At 46.8% G+C, this 20999-nt stretch overlaps 1 protein-coding gene across 1 annotated transcript in view; it reads right to left on the reverse strand.

Annotated features, from left to right (window-relative positions):
• Positions 1–20999, reverse strand: part of LOC124045995 (basement membrane-specific heparan sulfate proteoglycan core protein-like) — a 186627-nt gene that overhangs the window by 66173 nt on the left and 99455 nt on the right. Inside the window, 20 exon segments of the mRNA XM_046365881.1 lie at positions 435–626; positions 874–1014; positions 1209–1276; positions 1423–1493; positions 8082–8168; positions 9638–9765; positions 9988–10101; positions 10360–10471; positions 10652–10770; positions 11133–11306; positions 14707–14880; positions 15397–15537; positions 15828–15889; positions 16212–16270; positions 16384–16470; positions 17318–17445; positions 17753–17900; positions 18160–18356; positions 18999–19178; positions 19653–19816. Of these exon segments, the coding sequence (XP_046221837.1) occupies positions 435–626; positions 874–1014; positions 1209–1276; positions 1423–1493; positions 8082–8168; positions 9638–9765; positions 9988–10101; positions 10360–10471; positions 10652–10770; positions 11133–11306; positions 14707–14880; positions 15397–15537; positions 15828–15889; positions 16212–16270; positions 16384–16470; positions 17318–17445; positions 17753–17900; positions 18160–18356; positions 18999–19178; positions 19653–19816 (2546 nt within the window).

Genomic DNA, 20999 nt, shown 5'->3' on the forward strand with positions numbered 1-20999 from the left:
AAAGAACCAACATCTTCTCAAGACAAATAATGAAATGCATCCATGTGATGCTTTCTAAAAGTAGATGCATCAACAAACAGTACAGTACTGACTTCTATGGCCAATGCTTTCTGATGAGGTTCTACCGCCTGTAATACATGGTAAATTCATGGAGCATACAACCAAACGTCAATTTCCCACTATGAGATTGGCCCTCAAACGTAGTGTTTTCTACGATAACTCATTTAGCAAACCCTTTCACAACAAAGACCAGCACAGACATTCAGGCAGAAATTGAGAGAGCATTTAAGCGCTGTTAGGAGCAGGAATGCTAGAGGATTCCCGAATGAGAAGAAGCCACTTCGCACCATATAGCGAGAGAGTGGGAGTAGACGTCGGGACAGTGTTTGTATCGTCTGATGGCCACGGTGGACAGATCCTCATCTGGGACTCACCTTATCCCCTTGGAAAGCCTCGGGCAGCTGCCAATAGTGGGGCTCCTGGCCCAGGTAGTCAAAGTTGCTGTAGGAGAGCTGGGTGCCGTCAGTGGACACCTCCACGGTGAATCCGGTGGAGATGCGGTTGGTGCGCTGCCGGTTGACCAAAGCAAAGCCCTGGAAGTTGCCTGGGGCAAAGACGGATGACACCTGCAGGACACACATGAAGGGATGATCATCCAATCACACTCAGAGAGACAGAAAAAAACATTTATTCAGTTCAGCTGTTAGTATATGTTTGTGTGATGACTTGCCTATATTCCTTAATTGGTCATTGTCACGTCAAACTCAAACAAATATGAGACCAGCGCCAGGCTACTCTCAAAGTGCTCTCTTCGTATATTTACTCATATATTATTTTCAGGAAGTCGTTTCCTAGTTCTTGTCGCCTGAGTACCTGGTCTCTGTCGTGGGAGGAGCTGGAGCACTGCTGAGTGACTCCCATGCAGAAGCAGGACAGGCAGCCATCTTTGTTGTCTGTGCTGAGGTGGAAGGTTCCCTGCTTACAGTTGGAGCAATCAGGGCCCTCAACGTTCATCTGAGACACAATGATATAGTGTGAGAGGTGAACCTACACATACACAGAACATAGACTTGAATGGGAATACCAGTCAAGGGATTATATTTACATGGGACAAACCTAGAGAGAAAACAAGTGGATAAGGATATAGGAGGATGTCAATGGGGCTGGCAGTTTTAATGAAAAACATAGCGAAGCCTTGGTTTGCTTACCTTGCAGCGACACACACCATTTCCATTGCATCCTTCACTTCCTCTCTGATCACAGTCGTAGCAGTTATCTGTAAACATGCCATAGCTGAGCGTTGCACTCAGTGTGCCTTCATTCCACCAAATACTATAATGTACACAGGCGCAATCTGTTAGCATGGTTAACACCGCCCCCTGAGGGGATAGAGTCATATTTAATTGAATAATCTATACCTACCATTCAGATCATTGTTGCCAACAATACACGTTTGTCCAAGCTGTGGGTTGCCTGTGTACCCAGCAGCACATCTGAAAAGGAGAACAGCCAACATTTAACACTGTAAAACAAACATTTCCTGTCAAAGAGGACACACACAGGGAAGGAGCAATGGGGGCAGGAAACTGAGCGAGCCGTGTGAAGAGATACGTGATGAGGCTTGTCCTCGCAGCACACTCTTGGCCCAGAGTAGACACATGAAAATACACTGCTAGTCAAATACTGCGCACGATGTATACACGCTACACAACAGAGCTGTCACATTATTAGCCAACAGCAGCAATTTATTCATTGTGGATTTCCATTGTCCATGCACTAGGCATTCCCCAGGTCCCCTGCAATTATGAGGGGGGTTTATTTTTTTTAAACTTCTCACAATCACATAGGGGACACATACAGCTTTGCTACACCACTTGAAAATCCACTGACTTTTGAGTATCCCAGATGCAAAAGAAGGCTAAAAAGGTGTGTATGTATTGCCGATGTTGGAGATAGACAAAGCACAGCCAATGCTACAACTCTCAACATGGGTCAAATGTTGAAACCATCTCTCTTCTCATTAGGTTGCTAGAAGATGAACTGAGGAAGGTTGCGTTAAAAGTTCATTTTCTATTTTAAAATAATGTGTCACCAAACCTTGATAAAAGACAGCAGAGCAGAGAGAATGAACCGGAGAATTGAAGTCTATGTGCAGAAAGAGGCATCATATCACATCATGATATAACACTGAGAATCTAAGAAGAAGCAAGCTGAGAGGCACTATGTCCATCCACCAAAGCTCTGTCCAGCTAAAGAGCCCAATAGGCCAGGCCACCCTAGGGGAGAGCTACCCGAGCTGCTCCAGTTCTTACCTTGTCACTGGAAGCTCCACGGTTGAACAGCCAACAAACGCACAGCTTCAATGGGACTTTGGAAAAACCTGTCCAGTCTAACTTTACAGTAAGAAGCTAAAATGGTTTTTGGAAACTATCTGAACAATGCATGATGAAGCCAAATCTGGGATATTATTGAGGTAAAGAAATGGGTTGACATTTTACATGTTTCATGTTGCTATTTGGGTTATGCACAGTAAGCAAAAAAATAAATAATTTGAAGTCCAATCACAAGGCAGCAAGGGCAGAATGAATGCTATAAATACATAATACACCACAATCACATTTACATACACAATCATATCGATAGTCATCCAATCACAATAGCAGATGGAATTAAAACAGATTTACTCCTGAACATAGGGACGTCGGAAAGCTTGGGCAAACTCACTTCAAATACTTAACTGGCAGTACTGTATAGTTTACATCAGTGGATGCTGGTGGGGGGAGCTATAGGAGGATGGGCTCATTGTCATGGCTGGAATAGAATTCATGGAACAGATTCAAACATGTGGCTTCCTACTGTTTGTGTGATGTGTTTGATACCGTGCCATTAATTCCAGCCATTACACTGAGCCCATCCTCTTATAGCTGCTCCCACCAGCCTCCACTCGTACACATATACAGAGCATTCGGAAAGTATTCAGACCCCTTCCCTTCTTCCACATTCTGATACGTTACAGCCTTGTTCTAAAATAGATTACATTGATTTTTGTCCTCATCAACCTACACACAATACCCCATAATGATGAAGTGAAAACAGTTTTTTAGACATTTTTAGCAAATGTATAAAAATATAAAAATAGAAACACCTTATTTGCATATTCAGACCCTTTGCTCTGAGTCTCGAAATTGAGACCAGGTGCATCCTGTTTCCATTGATCATCCTTGAGATGTTTCTACAACTTGATTGGAGTCCACCTGTGATACATTCAATTGATTGGACATGATTTGGAAAGGCACACACCTGTCTATATAATGCCCCACAGTTGACAGTGTATGTCAGAGTAAAAACCAAGCCATGAGGTCAAAGGAATTGTCCATAGAGCTCTGACACAGGACTGTGTCGAGGCACAGATCTGGGGAAGGGTACCAAAACATTTCTGCAGCATTGAAGGTCCCAAAGAACACAGAGGCCTACATCATTCTTAAATGAAAGTAGTTTGGAACCACTGGTCACCCGGGCCAAACTGAGCAATCGGGGGAGAAGGACCTTGGTCACTCTGACAGAGCTCCAGAGTTCCTCTGTGGAGATGGGAGAACCTTCCAGAAGGACAAACATCTCTGCAGCACTCCACCAATCAGGCCTTTATGATAAAGTGGCCAGATAGATTCCACTCCTTAGTAAAAGGCACAAGACAGCCCGCTTGGATTTCGCCAAAGGGCACCTAAAGGACTCTCAGACCATGAGAAACATGATTTGGTGATTTGGTCTGATGAAACCAAGATTGAACTATTTGGCCTGAATTCCAAGTGTCACGCCTGGAGGAAATCAAGCACCGCTTATCACCTGGCCAATACCATCCCTATGGTGAAGCATGGTGGTGGCAGCATCATGCTGTGGGGATGTTTTTCAGCAACAGGGACTGGGAGACTAGTCACCATCGAGGGAAAGATGAACGGAGCAAAGTACAGAGAGATCCTTGATGAAAACCTGTTCCAGAGCGCTCAGTACCTCAGACTGGGGCAAAGGTTTACCTTCCAACAGGATAACGACCCTAAGCACACAGCCAAAAAAATGCAGGAGTGGCTTCGGGACATGTCTGTGAATGTCCTTGAGTGGCCTAGCCAGAGCCCGGACTTGAAGCCGATCGAACATCTCTGGAGAGACCTGAAAATAGCTGTACAGCGACGCTCCCCATCCAACCTGACAGAGCTTGAGAGAATCTGCAGAGAAGAATGGGAGAAACTTCCCAAATACAGGTACGCCAAGCTTGTACGGTCATACCGAAGAAGACTCAAGGCTGTAACTGCGGCAAAAGGTGCTTCAACAAAATACTGAGTAAAGGGTCTGAATACTTATGTAAATGTAATATTTCAGTTTTGTAAAACCTGTTTTTGCTTTGTCATTATGGGGTATTGTGTGTAGATTGATGAGGGGGAAAAAATTGAATCAATTTTAGAATAAGGCTGTAACGTAACAAAATGTGGAAAAAGTCAAGGGGGTCTGAATACTTTCCGAATGCACTGTACTTGCATGATTGGGCTAAACCAAATTTTACATGTACAATTTGTCCATATAATAGGGGTAATTTATCAAGTTTAAATGTAATACTCTCTAAATACTGTATGTGGACGTCTTGAGGTAGTCTGACCCACTGGGCTAAAGGAAAGAAGCACCAAACAACTGCTGTAAATACACAACTTTGAATATGGTAACTGTATATTATTTCATGATGCAGCTTTAAACACAATAACAATGTTGCCTTTACATGAAGAAGTTACTCTCAACTCACGCAGTCCTTTATAAAAAGAAATAATTAGACTTATTCCATAGATACAAATACATAATAAAAATAAGCATAAATATCAGGACCACAAACAGATTCTTTTAGATACATGTTGAAATTTGTTCAAGTTTGTTCAAAATATATATAAATGTACCTAATAATCAGGGATAATTTTGATTGGAATGGCCAGCCTTCCTAAAACAATGTGAAAAGAACCATCGGAACCATCTTGCTTCTGTTTCTTGTTCTTTTGGGATGATTTTTGATCATTCCTTTGAAGTAGTTTGAGCAGGTCCAGAACATTGGACTGGGGCTGGGCTTTCTTCTTCTGTGGGCGTCTCTTGGTACTAGTATCTTTGACTTTACTCTTCGTTGTTAACCTGGAACGCTTTGAAGAAGAGGCCGTTTTGGTGGGTGCCGACGTGATGGTGAGAACTTTCTCGGAGTAACTTGTTTTAGCTTTTGACACTTCCTGAACTTTGTGGGACGGTGGGGCCAACTGGTATGAGTCTGGAGCAGTGGTTTCCAAGTTAGGTCGAGAGTTACCATCGTTTGAGTCGGATGGTTTCTTGACAACTGTTTCTTTGAGTTTAACATTGGGTTGAACCGTTGAATGAGGTGTAACTGATCTAAAGGCACTGTCTTTTTTATCCTTGCTCCTCGCACGAGAAGCATCCTTTCCCTTTTTAGCAGCTTCATTACGTGACTTGGACACCTGTGTTGGAGGCTTACATTTATGGGATGGTGGTGCCAGCTGATATTTAGTGTTAGCCAGGTCGTCTACAGCTTCCCTTGGTTTTGATTGACGTGTCTGTGTTGAGAGCTTATTAGCTGTCACATGAAGCTTGGCCATCGTAGCCTTTGTTTCAGGCTTTGTTGTACTACGTGGTCTAAAGCTAGTCCTGGGTTTACTTATGGTAGTATTTTGTCTTGGGCTGGACTTTGAATTGACATTTATTTTGGTGGATCTAGTTAATGGTTTAGGTTTTGTAGTTTGTTTGACTGTTTTGGTGGTGGACTTATGGGCCATTGTGGCTTTCTTAGCAGGGAGACGGGGCGTGGGTAAGCTATTGGGGACTGTGGCTCTAGTTCGTGACCTGGTGGTTGTGGATTGAGTCCCGACATTGGATCTCAGTGTTGTCACGGTTGTTAATTGAGAAGTCCTGAAGGAGTGTCGAATTGTGGTAACCCTTGGCACCAAGGCTGTGGACACTGGTGGCAGAGCCATCGCCTCCTTAGCAGACCGTGCCCTGTGTCTGACGCGTTTCACCTTGTTCATCTCCTGAGCCAGGGCAGTAAACCCATCTATCACAATCTCCAGACGACCCTCCAGCCTTTTCAGACGAGTTTCCATGTCTGTGTAGCTACTCTCCAGTTCGCCCACCCTCTCCTTCTTCTCCAGGGCAGACTGTGATTGCAGCATCTCCAGCTGGGTGCTGAGATTGCTCTGCTGGCCCCTCATGGCCTGGATGCCCTCCCTGATGTCCAGGGTGTTGCTCTCCAACATGCTGAGGCGCTGGTTGAAGCGGTTCATGTGGAGCCTCATTAGGAACTGGAAGCTGTGCTCTCTAACCTCAGGGCTGGGCGTGTTCAGCGATGGAACCCTGGGTGGAGTCCTATTCAGGTGGACTCGGACCATGTCAGCTATGGGGGTGGTTGTGGTTGGGTGAGTAGGAGTCGTAGGGTGAGTGGCTGGGCGAGTGGGAGCGGGTGGGCGAGTGATAGGGCGAGTAGGAATGGTAGGGTGAGAGGGTTGGGTACGGTGGTTGGTAGTGGACAGTAGGCTCCATGTGGGGGTGTATGGTCTTTGGCTATAATCTGTGTCCTCCTCTTTTTCCTCATCTGGCTGTTGGCTGTATTCAGTGTCCTCCTCTTTCTCCTCATCTGGCTGTTGGCTGTATTCAGTGTCCTCCTCATCATCATCATCTGGCTGCGGACTATAGTCTATCTCCTCCTCCTTCTCCTCGTCTGGCTGTGGGCTGTAGTCTATCTCCTCCTCCTCCTCCTTCTCTGGCTGCGGGCTGTAGTCTATCTCCTCCTCTTCCTCGTCTGGCTGCGGGCTGTAGTCTATCTCCTCCTCTTCCTCGTCTGGCTGCGGGCTGTAGTCTATCTCCTCCTTCTCCTCGTCTGGCTGTGGGCTGTAGTCTATCTCCTCCTCCTCGTCTGGCTGTGGGCTGTAGTCTATCTCCTCCTCCTTCTCCTCGTCTGGCTGTGGGCTGTAGTCTATCTCCTCCTTCTCCTCGTCTGGCTGTGGGCTGAAGCGTGTGTCCTCCTCCTCCTCCTCATCATAATCCTCCTCCCTCTCCTCCTCGTCTCCACTGCCCTCTGGCACCACATGTTTCCTCAGGCTAAAGTTGAACACTGCCTCACCACACCCGGGTGGGAGGAAACCCTCATAGTCCTCTTGCAGGTACGGGTCCACACAACTGTCTTGTTTTCTTAATGATCAAAACATTAAAATGAGACATAGGGCAGGGTCAACTTATCAAAACATACCAAATGTTTGTCTACCCCAGTCACCTCATCGTCATCTTTGCACATCGAGTAGCAAAGAGTCGTCAAACAGACATGACATTAGAAAATAGATGTATGCCTTGTAGAGAGAATAATGTCAACATGGCCCAGGCATAAACACTGGCAGTATTAGCCCACAGCTTCTAAACCTTTCAACAAGCAGCTAAAGCAGGAGACTCAGAGAAAGTTCTGGCAAAGCAATCAAGCTAAGGCAAAGGAGAGAACGCAAAAGCCATGTGGCATAAGGTTTCCTCAGGACACAACTACAAGTCCAAACACGAAAAGACTTGGTTTCACCACTTATTACTTTTCTTGTCGTAAAAGCCAGTAACACAACTCATTATGACACGTGTAATCCCATGAAACACCAGACACATTTTTAAAACAAAAATGCCCATTGATAAACACAATGTCCGTTTGCCAAGCGCATTAACACAACCCAGATATTGACCGCTCAAATAGCATAAAGAGCAGTGCTACTGCGGAGACCAAACCCCACCCAGAGAAACCTTTACTAACTAACTGGAATGGGTGGCGTTGGTTTGAGATTCGCTTCTCCCACACCACTCCACGAAACACTCACATATCAATCATGACTGGTTGGAGAGACTGGTTGAAAGAGGGATGCAAATCGGACAGACATGCTACTATACCCGTTTTAATAAAGGAAACAAGTGGGTGCCAGACTAGTCACCTCTGCTTTCCGTGCTTTGGCCAGCCCAGCATCCCCAGACCACTGACCAGTAAGGCTGGAAGGGTTAGGTGGAGATGGAGCGAGTCTTACCTTTCGCAGCGCCGGCCGGTGGAGCCAGGGGGACAGTTATCACATGTCGGCTGACCGTCCGCATCCTTGTAGCAAGACAGAGAATACCTGCAGGAAAGGAAAATACTTTCATCAGTCTTGTAAATCAGTAGACAACCCTACTCCGCATTCTAAATATCAAGGTTATCGCTGACACAACAGTGCGAACTGCATGACCAGTCAATGACAGATCAAATGTCTTTACAAAGAGCAGGTTGACCACAGAATGAACTTTGATCTCTATGAGGTTGACCCATCAGTTAAATGTAGTGTTTTATAAGTAGATGAAAGATGTTTTTTTGAAGACAATAAGTCTGGAACTTGTTCCAGAGACATTGATCCTTCTAAAGGTGTAGTTCTGTTCTGAAGAGCAGGGGTTACCAAATTGTTTCACTCAGGGACCCACTTCCAGCATTGGGGAAAATCCTGCGAATAATCATGAGGATTTTGCAGGTTTAAAGCTTATTTCCTACAACTCTACACATTTTGTCATTAGGTCCAAAGAAAATGTTGCAGTTTTAAAGCACATTTTCTTGCAATTCTATACATTCTGCTATGTCTAATGTGTATTCATGTGATATTTGAGTGACAAAAAAAATTACAACAATATCTATGGGCCAGAAAACCTAATCCTTCCATTCCGCCCCTCGCACCCCACAGTTTGGGAACCACTACTGTAGAGCATTGGTTCTCAACTGGTTTTGCCTTGGGACCCAAGTTAAAACCGGTTGTCTCAGTCACGATCCAATATTAACATGGTCATTTTTTGTTGTTGTATTTTCTCGTATTTTACCCCCAATGTCGATCTTGTCTCATCGCTGCAACTCCCGAATGGGCTCTGGAAGCGAAGGTCGAGTCATGCGTCACCCGAAACATGACCCGCCAAACCGTGCTTCTTAACACCCGGCCGCATAACCCGGAAGCCAGCCGCACCAATGTGTCGGAGGAAACACTGTTCAACTGACAACCGAGGTCAGTCTTTGGGCGCCTGCCAGCCACATGGAGTCGCTAGAGAGCAATGAGCCAAGTAAAGTCCCCCTGGCTGGACGATGCTGGGCCAATTGTGCGTCAACCTGTGGGACTCCCGATCACGGCCGGTTGTGATACAGCTCGGGATCGAACCCATTTCTGTAGAGACGCCTGTAGCACTGCGATGTACTAGGGCCGAAAACTACTTTTAATACTATATTTTTTAAAGTAATTGCAACATTTCTTCAAGCAGATTCTTGATGAATAATAATAATTTACAAGGTCACTAGTTTGAGACCACAAAATCAGCCAAATCCACCGGAATAGAGCTGCCAATATCTCTTAATACCGTAATTGAAGAAAAATTGTACAGAGATTCAATTATTATTTAATTACTACCACTTTCAAGCAGGTTTTTAGTAATCTAGTTTAAGTTCAGACCGGAGTACTTTTTCATTTAAATAAATACTCAGAGACACTCGACCCATTCAAATGCTACCGCGACCCAAATTTAAGTCGCGACCAACCAGAATCGCTGCTGGAGAGTACATGAGGAAGAGTGAACTCACTGGTTGCTGGGGGAAGTGCCAGGGCAGGGGCAGGACTGACAAGCCTGAGGTCCGTCCGTCATAGGGTTGCCGTAGAAACCTGGCAAACAGCGCTCACACCTTGGGCCGGCCGTGTTGTGAAGGCATTGCTAAAAAAGGGAGACACATGAGAGGGAAGAGAGAGAGAGTGGCGGATCCACCCATGGAACAGTGAAATCCTATTATGAGCCCATGTGTGTTCGTAACCTGTTTCCACATGTTGGGATTCGCCACGAAACCATTAGCGCATTCCATAGCAGACTTCAAAGCCAAGTGCAGCTGTAGCACTGTACTACTGGCATACATTACAACCGGAGGGTGGAGCGACTTACCAAGCACGCGCCTGTCTCCAGGTCACAGCCGCTGGCGTGGCCGTTACAGTCGCACCTCTCACAGGTACCCAGGTAGAGCCCAGAGCCTGTACGGGTGTAGCCCACATCACACTCCTGTATAGAAACAGATTGAAAGACATGGGAAAACAACACGGGCCCGTGGAGTGGAAACAACGCATGCAGCACAGTTGACTGTCTTGCCGTTCCATCACAGCTCTAAGAGTCCCACTCTGTGTTTCTTTCCGAGACGTCTACAGTACCACGGAACAAAGTGAGCACACTGGAACTTGACAACTCCAAGAGGTAACAGAGGAGGAACTAGAAGATCGGGATGTACAGTACATTGATTTTTGTGGTATGTGTGTGCTGTACCTGACATGATGGCCCGTTGTAGCCCTGGGGGCAGGCACACTCCTCCACTTCCAGGGCCCGTTCGTTGCCTGTGGAATGTGGCACTGCAATATCCATCCGGATGTCTGAGAGACTGAACAACAGACAGCGACACAGGTGAGGCAACAACAACAACAACAACCATAACAACATCAGCCACATGGGTGTTTACAGTAGAGCCTACTGAGAGCTGTTTCCTAAACGATTCTTAAGAATCCTTATCATGTGGAATCATTCGGAGTGAATCTCAACAGGGCACCTGGTTCAGTTTTACCTGGACTCAACCATGTTGACAGCGTAGGTGGCTCTGATCATGAAGACTGTAGTGTCAGCCAAGGCCATGAGGAGGTGTTCACGTGTGCAGGGCTGTCCATCAGCACGCCTCCATGCAGACTGGAGTAAACACAGGGAAAGAGAAACGAAGCTCAGTGCAACACTGCCATGGCAAACTCAGGACTGGAGTTGGGATTTGGGATCTAATTAGGTCATTTAAACAAGATCATCAACGAAGACAACATGGTATTGTATGTTGATGTTAAGATTACAAACAGTTAAGAATCCGTCAAAAAATAGACACTCGAGCACCTGAGTGCACACACACACACACACACACACACACACACACACACACACACACACACACACACACACACACACACACACACACACACACACACACACACACACACACACACACACACACACACACACACACACACACACACACACACACACACACACACACGGTGACCCACTTCTCTGAAGGTGACAGTGACAGTGGCGGGGGGGAGGGGCTTAATCTGGGAGAAGTGTTCCAGGAAGATGCCGTTGCCTTGGAGAACCACGTCTGGCTGTCTGTCAATCACCAGGGAGCGTTGTCGGGGCTCGTAGTGCACAGTGTAGCGCAGCTCCCCGCCGTAGGCTGTCACCTGGCAACAACATGTCAGAAAGAGACGTTCAAGATTCTAGAACAACCATTCTCTTAACTCTACTGGACGGTGGAAAGGTATTTCACTCCATGAGACTAAAGCTAGCCAGGTCACAGGTCACATGATGACATGTGCATGACCATGAGAGCTTAGTAGAGAGCTTCTCTCCGTGGTATGCCCCCAGCTATTGTCGTTCTTTTAACGCAACTTAACGTAAACAACACTGCTAGCTAGCCAGCTAGCCCCCGAATAGCAGCACTGCAGAAACTATTACACTCAACGGAACGACTTGATTAGTGTAGTGTCAACAACGCAGCCACTGCCAGCTAGCCTACAAAGTCAACAACGCAGCCACTGCCAGCTAGCCTACTTCAGCAGTACTGTATCATTTTAATCATTTTAGTCAATAAGATTCTTGCTACGTAAGCTTAACTTTCTGAACATTCGAGACGTGTAGTCCACTTGTCATTCCAATCTCCTTTGCATTAGCGTAGCCTCTTCTGTAGCCTGTCAACTATGTGTCTGTCTATCCCTGTTCTCTCCTCTCTGCACAGACCATACAAACGCTCCACACCGCGTGGCCGCGGCCACCCTAATCTGGTGGTCCCAGCGCGCACAACCCACGTGGAGTTCCAGGTCTCCGGTAGCCTCTGGAACTGCCGATCTGCGGCCAACAAGGCAGAGTTCATCTCAGCCTATGCCTCCCTCCAGTCCCTCGACTTCCTGGCACTGACGGAAACATGGATCACCACAGACAACACTGCTACTCCTACTGCTCTCTCTTCGTCCGCCCACGTGTTCTCGCACACCCCGAGAGCTTCTGGTCAGCGGGGTGGTGGCACCGGGATCCTCATCTCTCCCAAGTGGTCATTCTCTCTTTCTCCCCTTACCCATCTGTCTATCGCCTCCTTTGAATTCCATGCTGTCACAGTTACCAGCCCTTTCAAGCTTAACATCCTTATCATTTATCCCCTCCAGGTTCCCTCGGAGAGTTCATCAATGAGCTTGATGCCTTGATAAGCTCCTTTCCTGAGGACGGCTCACCTCTCACAAAGCCATTTTCTACCACTCTAAATTCCAAGCAGCTGCCTCTAACCCTAGGAAGTTCTTTGCCACCTTCTCCTCCCTCCTGAATCCTCCTCCCCCCTCCTCCCTCTCTGCAGATGACTTCGTCAACCATTTTGAAAAGAAGGTCGACGACATCCGATCCTCGTTTGCTAAGTCAAACGGCACCGCTGGTTCTGCTCACACTGCCCTACCCTGTGCTCTGACCTCTTTCTTCCCTCTCTCTCCAGATGAAATCTCGCATCTTGTGACGGCCGGCCGCCCAACAACCTGCCCGCTTGACCCTATCCCCTCCTCTCTTCTCCAGACCATTTCCGGAGACCTTCTCCCTTACCTCACCTCGCTCAACAACTCATCCCTGACCGCTGGCTACGTCCCTTCCGTCTTCAAGAGAGCGAGAGTTTCACCCCTTCTGAAAAAACCTACACTCGATCCCTCCGATGTCAACAACTACAGACCAGTATCCCTTCTTTCTTTTCTCTCCAAAACTCTTGAACATGCCGTCCTTGGCCAGCTCTCCCGCTATCTCTCTCTGAATGACCTTCTTGATCCAAATCAGTCAGGTTTCAAGACTAGTCATTCAACTGAGACTGCTCTTCTCTGTATCACAGAGGCGCTCCGCACTGCTAAAGCTAACTCTCTCTCCTCTGCTCTCATCCTTCTAGACCTATCGGCTGCCTTCGATACTGTGAACCATCAGATCCTCCTCTCCACCCTCTCCGAGTTGGGCATCTCCGGCGCGGCCCACGCTTGGATTGCGTCCTACCTGACAGGTCGCTCCTACCAGGTGGCGTGGCGAGAATCTGTCTCCTCACCACGCGCTCTCACCACTGGTGTCCCCCAGGGCTCTGTTCTAGGCCCTCTCCTATTCTCGCTATACACCAAGTCACTTGGCTCTGTCATAACCTCACATGGTCTCTCCTATCATTGCTATGCAGACGACACACAATTAATCTTCTCCTTTCCCCCTTCTGATGACCAGGTGGCGAATCGCATCTCTGCATGTCTGGCAGACATATCAGTGTGGATGACGGATCACCACCTCAAGCTGAACCTCGGCAAGACGGAGCTGCTCTTCCTCCCGGGGAAGGACTGCCCGTTCCATGATCTCGCCATCACGGTTGACAACTCCATTGTGTCCTCCTCCCAGAGCGCTAAGAACCTTGGCGTGATCCTGGACAACACCCTGTCCTTCTCAACTAACATCAAGGTGGTGGCCCGTTCCTGTAGGTTCATGCTCTACAACATCCGCAGAGTACGACCCTGCCTCACACAGGAAGCGGCGCAGGTCCTAATCCAGGCACTTGTCATCTCCCGTCTGGATTACTGCAACTCGCTGTTAGCTGGGCTCCCTGCCTGTGCCATTAAACCCCTACAACTCATCCAGAACGCCGCAGCCCGTCTGGTGTTCAACCTTCCCAAGTTCTCTCACGTCACCCCGCTCCTCCGCTCTCTCCACTAGCTTCCAGTTGAAGCTCGCATCCGCTACAAGACCATGGTGCTTGCCTACGGAGCTGTGAGGGGAACGGCACCTCAGTACCTCCAGGCTCTGATCAGGCCCTACACCCAAACAAGGGCACTGCGTTCATCCACCTCTGGCCTGCTCGCCTCCCTACCACTGAGGAAGTACAGTTCCCGCTCAGCCCAGTCAAAACTGTTCGCTGCTCTGGTCCCCCAATGGTGGAACAAACTCCCTCACGACGCCAGGACAGCGGAGTCAATCACCACCTTCCGGAGACACCTGAAACCCCACCTCTTTAAGGAATACCTAGGATAGGATAAGTAATCCTTCTCACCCCCCCCCTTTAAGATTTAGATGCACTATTGTAAAGTGACTGTTCTACTGGATGTCATAAGGTGAATGCACCAATTTGTAAGTCGCTCTGGATAAGAGCGTCTGCTAAATGACTTAAATGTAATGTAATGAAATGTCTTCATGTAGCCTCTAAATTTAGCCTCTATATTTTCCACATGTTGAGAGAGCATGTGGACGGTGCATGACCACATTTAAATCACACCTTGCTTCCAGAGGGAAGACTACTCAGTAAAAAATAAAGGTGGATGACAGTTTCTCCTGTCCCTATAGTCTACTCTCAGGGTAAGAGGAGAAATACATGCAAGTGTAAAAAAAAAAGAGTCAAAGCCGCCAACCACTCATCTCTCCCCTTGTCTCTCATCTCCCAATCTTCCCTCTCACCCCTCCCCGTCTTCCTCCTCTTCCCTCTCTCCCCCGTCTCCCCTTATCTCCACTCGCTCTCCCCTCTCTCCCCTTGTCTCCACTCTCTCCCCTTATCTCCACTCTCTCCCCTTATCTCCACTCTCTCCCCTCTCTCACCTTGTCTCCTCTGAAGCTGTCTGGTAGGACCCAGTAGTAGATGTCCTTGGGGATGTCAGAGAAGGAGCGGTACGCCACCCCCGAGGAGCCTCTCTGAGTGATGCCGTCTGTGATTGTTCTGGTATTGGCTCCGTTGGAGAGGGAGAAGAGCTGACCATTCACACCGCCACGGACCTGGGGGACACAAACACACTTTAGACCCATGACACCTCTCCTCAAAGTACAAGCTAAAAGGGCGCGGGTACATTAAGACAGGCTCAATGCACTGCTGTGGTTTGGGACGTGCTTGTACATTCCTTGTATTTCCTGACCCCTAAAGTGTCTGCACTACTTCTCCCATGAACTGTAGAGCATGCTTCTTCAACTCACAGTGCTAACACACTTGATTCAGCAAATCGTCAAGCACCATGATGAGCTGATTAATTCAAAGTGCACTGGTCCTTCACACCCATCCATCTCCAGGACCAGAGCTGGAAACTCCCAGCTTGCAGTAGAAAACAGTTTGTCTGTTGGCTGACTGTTAGGAGTCAGTATAGTATGGTTACTACCATGCAAGTGCCAGTGCGTGTACATTCCTTTTTATTTTCAGATCCCTAAATGTGCCCCCCCCCCCCCCCCCCAGTCCACTAACTCCCATGCCCTATATAAGTTGTGTGTGTGTGTGAGTGCTAGTAAGGCCGGGCCACTGACCTGGTCTCGGCTCCACGTGGAGCTGACACACTGCTTGGTGACGCCCATACAGAAGCACTGCAGACAGCCCTCTGGGTTGTCCTCCGTCAGGTGGAAGGAGCCGCTCTTACACTCGTCACACTGCGACCCCGCCACGTTGGACTGCAACGCACAGACAACATCAGCACATCTGCCATGAAACCCTGGCTGTCCGACCGGCTCATCAGTCACTGTCTGTAATCGTGAAGGATGACTGTACAACGGCAGCTAAGCTAAACGGGCTCAGGTTTATGACTGCCTCTATGAACTGACAATGGTGTTCGTGTTGGTGATTGAGAGTGTACTCTTCTACTATGGCATATCAAATCTTCTACATCTAATATAAAGTACAGTAGGCCATAAAGTACAGTAGGCCATAAAGTACAGTAGGCCATAGCAACGTAGTATGTTACCTTGCAGGCGCATGGTCTGCTGTTGGAATTCACTGTTCCTCGAATATCACACTTTGAGTTTGCTGAAGGAGGGAGGGAGAGACAGAGGGTGGGGAGATGGATCAACACCTGGGGGTGCTCCACCAACTTTAACCCCTTCACAATCACTCGACATACCAGGCCAATGACCACACCTTCTCAGCAGGTATGATTGATGTTAATAATTACACTGGGTCAAGACCAGGTCTCTTAAAGGTAAAGTAGGACATAAAGCATGGCATGCACTATAAAGCAGAGTCATAATTTATACGTACAAATGTCTCGGTAAAACTGTCCAGGTGAATAACTTTCGTAACACATTTAAGCCTAAAAATGTACGCCCCCAAAAAAACAAGAAACACTCACGGGTTGTAAAACATTTGCCATTGGGCTGCAATGGGTTACCCTGATACCCAGATGCACACCTATGGGGGAAAAACAAACACTTCCATCAACATCTTTTATAACTATTCCATATATACTAAAGCTAGCATTTCTTTAAAGAAGGAGGTAAAAGTGGAAAATGTCACTTCCTTACTTTTCACAGCGACGGCCGGTGTAGCCTGGCGCGCAGGCGTCGCACGTGGCCTGGGAGTCATGGTCCAGGAAACAGGTGTCGGAGAACCTGAGGAGTCACAAACAAACGTCACAGGATTTGGACATTAATATTTACAGCTGCCAGTTAATAGGTAGCGAGAGGGGTCACAAGTTGACAACACCAGCAATGTATGAATAAGCCCAATGCTCTTCTGGAGTGTTTAGTGCATCTACCCAATATGGACGTAAACCTGCTGTGTGAAAAAGCTCTTTCTATCTCTCTGTCTCTCTCCCACGGTGTGTTTGTCTGTGTGAGTATGTGTCACACAGGCTCACACAGGAAAGCTACTCCGAATTTTTAAAATTGATTTTACCTTTATTTAACTAGGCAAGTCAGTTAAGAACAAATTCTTATTTTCAATGACGGCCTAAATATCGCTAACCAAGCTACCAATTAAGTCACAAGTTAAGCTACACTAAAGTTACCCTTAAGAAAAGTATAGTTACACTATATAGTTCACTACATCCAAAAATGATCATATGTAAATCTGAAATGTCAGACTGCAAATCAACAGAACAGATCACTATGTGGTCATATGCTAACAGAATGTAGAAACGTGCCTATTAAACACACAAACTATGTTTCAAGTGAGAATTAGACAGGTCTGATGCCGAGAGAAAAAAAACTAAAATAAAATAAAATGATTGCCAACTTCTTGCAAAAACAGTAGTATGTAGTTCCAGTAGTTAGCTATACCGCAGCACGGCGAAAAAGAGATTAACTACTGAAAACACTACCTAGATTTGAATCCAGTTCAACTACCGCCAAACTACTGGAAAAGGTAGTTAAATTACTATTCGAACTACATGTAGTTCACTACTCCCCAACTCCGGTGTACTATATGTGTGGTTGTGACCTCATGGTGACCCCTCACCTGCGGGATGTCTCAGTGTATGGGCAGGGACAGGGCTTGCAGTCATCGGGGCGACCTCGCCTGGGGTCACCGAAGTAGCCTGGTCTGCACTTGTCACACTGAGGACCTTCAGTGTTGTGCTGACAGCTCTGATGGAGGGAGAGGAACGTAGTTCAGTTACTACCTCTATATTATGTACACTTGTCCACAGGTCATTGAACAAATAATGTGCAGCAAATGACTGGTACTTTTGCAAACAGCTACTACAGTCAGGTTAACAATTCAGCCACTGACTGTGAGAGCCACCAACTCAATGCGTTCGCTAGACATTCGCGACACTTGCAACAGATTCAATTGACAGCTGAAAGACATAGAGGTCGAATACAACTTCAAAGCTTTGACATTCACAGCCAGGCTTTAGTATAATGATAACGTTGTGTTGTGAGGAGTCCTCACCAGACAGTGTCCACTGATGGGGTCGCAGGCGCTGGCGTGTCCGTTACAGTTACATCCAGCACAGGATCCCAGGAAGTTCCCCCCAGACACACGCTCAAAGCCAGTGGAGCACTGTTCACAGGACAGCCCTGAGTAGCCAGGGGGACACCTGGGAGGAACACACACCATGGAAGCCATTACAACTGTCCACAGAAACTATCCTACAATTCAAACACAATACAATACAATGCTATTCTAATTGATTTACCGTATACCTATAGTTGCAAGAACTAAAAGGTTCTCAGCACTCCTCTTCTTTTTTGTCCCGGTTTAAGTCCCTTTTTAGTGCCCGTGACTCTATGGAGCGATAACAAACAACATCTAATTCAAATCTTAACCTCGGCTGAAGTCAGTCTATGGGATCTCACCTGCACTCCTCCACATCTTTGGCATTGTCATGGATGTTGTACTCCACAGTGGTGGTGTCCATGACGATGTCGCTGAGCGCCACGCTCACCATGTGGTTGTCGTAGATGGTGCGGATGCTAATGCTCTCCAGGCTGGCCAGCGTCATCATCAGGTCCTCACGGGACACCTGGCGACCCGACGAGTGCTGCCAGTTGTCCTACATGAACACACACAAACCATCGGAGGTCAGACATTGATCATGATCACACACGGCCCAGAAGGCTACATTTAAAACAATGGTCATTAACTGCACCGTGGAAGGATTAGACGGCAACATGTCAGCCAATATAGGATCATAGATAAGACGTAGACAAATTATCTTAAACCACTGATCTTATACTGCTGGGATCATCAATTACATTCAGCAGATTTTTTTCTACAAATAATTTGTCGACTGCAATTTGACCGCAAGAAAGCCCTAATAGATCATATTTGACTAAAACATAATCATTTCAAACCTTGCTTACATTCGTATCCAATCACATACTGTATATCTCTATTATGTGTGGGAATACCTTGGGACAGATTTCCAATATAGAAATCAACTGGAGCTGATTTGCTGGTATTTATACAGTATTTTATGTCTAACAATAAAAAACAAATGTCTGTTTTGGGATGGGTCCAAATAAAATCGCCCTTGGGATAAATTTGGCCCGTGGGCCGCCAGTTGGGGAACCCTGCTATACTGTACAAATAAGGACTAGAGACAGTTACATTGTTTTGTTCATAAAGATCTTGACAAAGTGTATATGAACCAAACTAAGCTAAAAGTAGGGTGGTTGTTGGCAGATGGACCCACCTCAGTAAACTTGATCTCCTTCTGGTTGACCTCTCTGGAGGGGGTGGGGTTGCCCCTGCGGTAGACCAGTCTCTGACCGTTCCCGGTCAGGACCACGTCTGGTTTCTCCTCAGGCTCAGTCTCGCCACGGGCCAGCGTGTAGCGCACCTTGTACTTCAGGGACCCTCCATAGGAGTCAATCTAAATAAACAGACATTCAGCCGCCGTATTCATTTCATAGTTATATAAGCCAGACAAAGCTCGGACGAAGGCTGTGAGGCTGAAACGTAAGCCATTAATAAGAGTAACACAAGCAGTGTCGGGGAGCGTCTTCCTTTGAATATAACTTAAACATTTCTGACACACTTTCTGTGTACTGACACTTTTAGATGTGCATTTAAATGTCTAATTCATATAGTAGTTATCTTGCTGGTGTAAGATCATTTCAACACGATGTCAAGGTGAGTCGTTGGAGAGACAAGGGTTATGTTCTCCTGCTCAGAGGTTACTGATGCATGCCAAACCATACCAACGCCTGGATAGGCCACATCCTATGGTATAGCAGTATGGTGCCTGACGTGGCATGCAACCATTGGTTGATGCATGCAACGCCTAAACAGGGGAACACGGCAAAAGTAGTGCAGAGCAGGAATTGATGTAGTGATGACGCCGCACCTTGTTTCCCAGGAACTGGCGTGGCAGCGTCCAAAATGAATCAAGGATGAGGAAGCGCCGTGATAGGTCGACTAGCTGGAACTCCTCTTCCTCTGGGTTGATGAGGAGCTGAGTGGAGGAGAGAGGAGGGGTGCCCGGCCGAGAGGGGTATGTCACGTTCACTCCTGGAGTTAGGGAGGGAGGCAGGGAAAATGAAATAAGAGTTATGACATTCATGCAATAAACAAATGTTTTCATGCTTAAAACCTCTTAAATGGGGAGCCTATTAGATTTGTTTTATTTAATTCAGTCTGGTATGAGAACAGTAGCCTCTATCTGCAAAAGCAGGGTGTCTGCAGACAGCTTGGTTATCTTAGTTATTGATCAGTGCCTTAAAATCTTTGGTGTGACTTACAACCGTATATGGGCATAGGAATCTAGAAGGGCAGGCCCGAGCCAATGACCTCATTTCAAGACGCCTGCTACCTACATTCCGGTTAGCGTTGTGAAGCATAAACTAAATAAAACACAGACAGCCGGGACTCCTCAGATCATGAGGGCGGTCTTATTTGCCTGCCTGTGACCTACCGTTATTGATCTCCAGCCCAGAGAGTCAAAATGCTTATTTTACACAACGTTTTCACCAAACAGCTTCCAAGGCAAGCTTCCATTTGGTCTGTGTTTGAGCTATAGCTACATGGGGGGTATGAAATGAATCCTTCGGTTGATAGGAATCTAATGTTATCAAATGATGTGTGACTTAATGGCAACATCAAATGTCCACCGAGTGACTATATCTTGGCGCATGAAAAATATGATGTTGCCTGCTTACGAGCCGAAGGCATCCATGACACAGGGGATTGGCTACTACACCACCTTGGCAGTCTTGTAGCCAATGAGATAAGCTTTCCAGGGATATGCAGTGGACCTGGGTGGGACAGAGCAAGGCCTAGAACATTTAGTGTGTACTATTGAACACTTTTTGTATTCGGTGCATGTGACAAAGTTTGATGTGAACTATTGCTATCCCCGGCTCAGAGATGAGATGCATAGAGCACGCTACATTACATTGTAAACAGATTTCATGGCTTTAATTTCATCGCTTTAGCATAAAAGATGGCTTCTCAAGGGAGAAAAAAACGGGGGGGGGTATTGAACAGGAAGCTAAAAAGAAGGAAGCTATGAATAAGTATACCGATATAGAAGCTTTGAATCTAATACTGGTCGGACTCAGATCAGGGGAGCGATTTGGACAACGAGGATTTCGACTCGGCTGACAAAGATTGCCTTCTAGAAGGATTGGATCCACTTTAAGATCTGTACGTAAATTATTTTCATGACTTTCTATATCTAATCTACTATATGCAC

This window comes from Oncorhynchus gorbuscha, linkage group LG10, assembly GCF_021184085.1.
Source record: "Oncorhynchus gorbuscha isolate QuinsamMale2020 ecotype Even-year linkage group LG10, OgorEven_v1.0, whole genome shotgun sequence".
Taxonomy (NCBI): domain Eukaryota; kingdom Metazoa; phylum Chordata; class Actinopteri; order Salmoniformes; family Salmonidae; genus Oncorhynchus; species Oncorhynchus gorbuscha.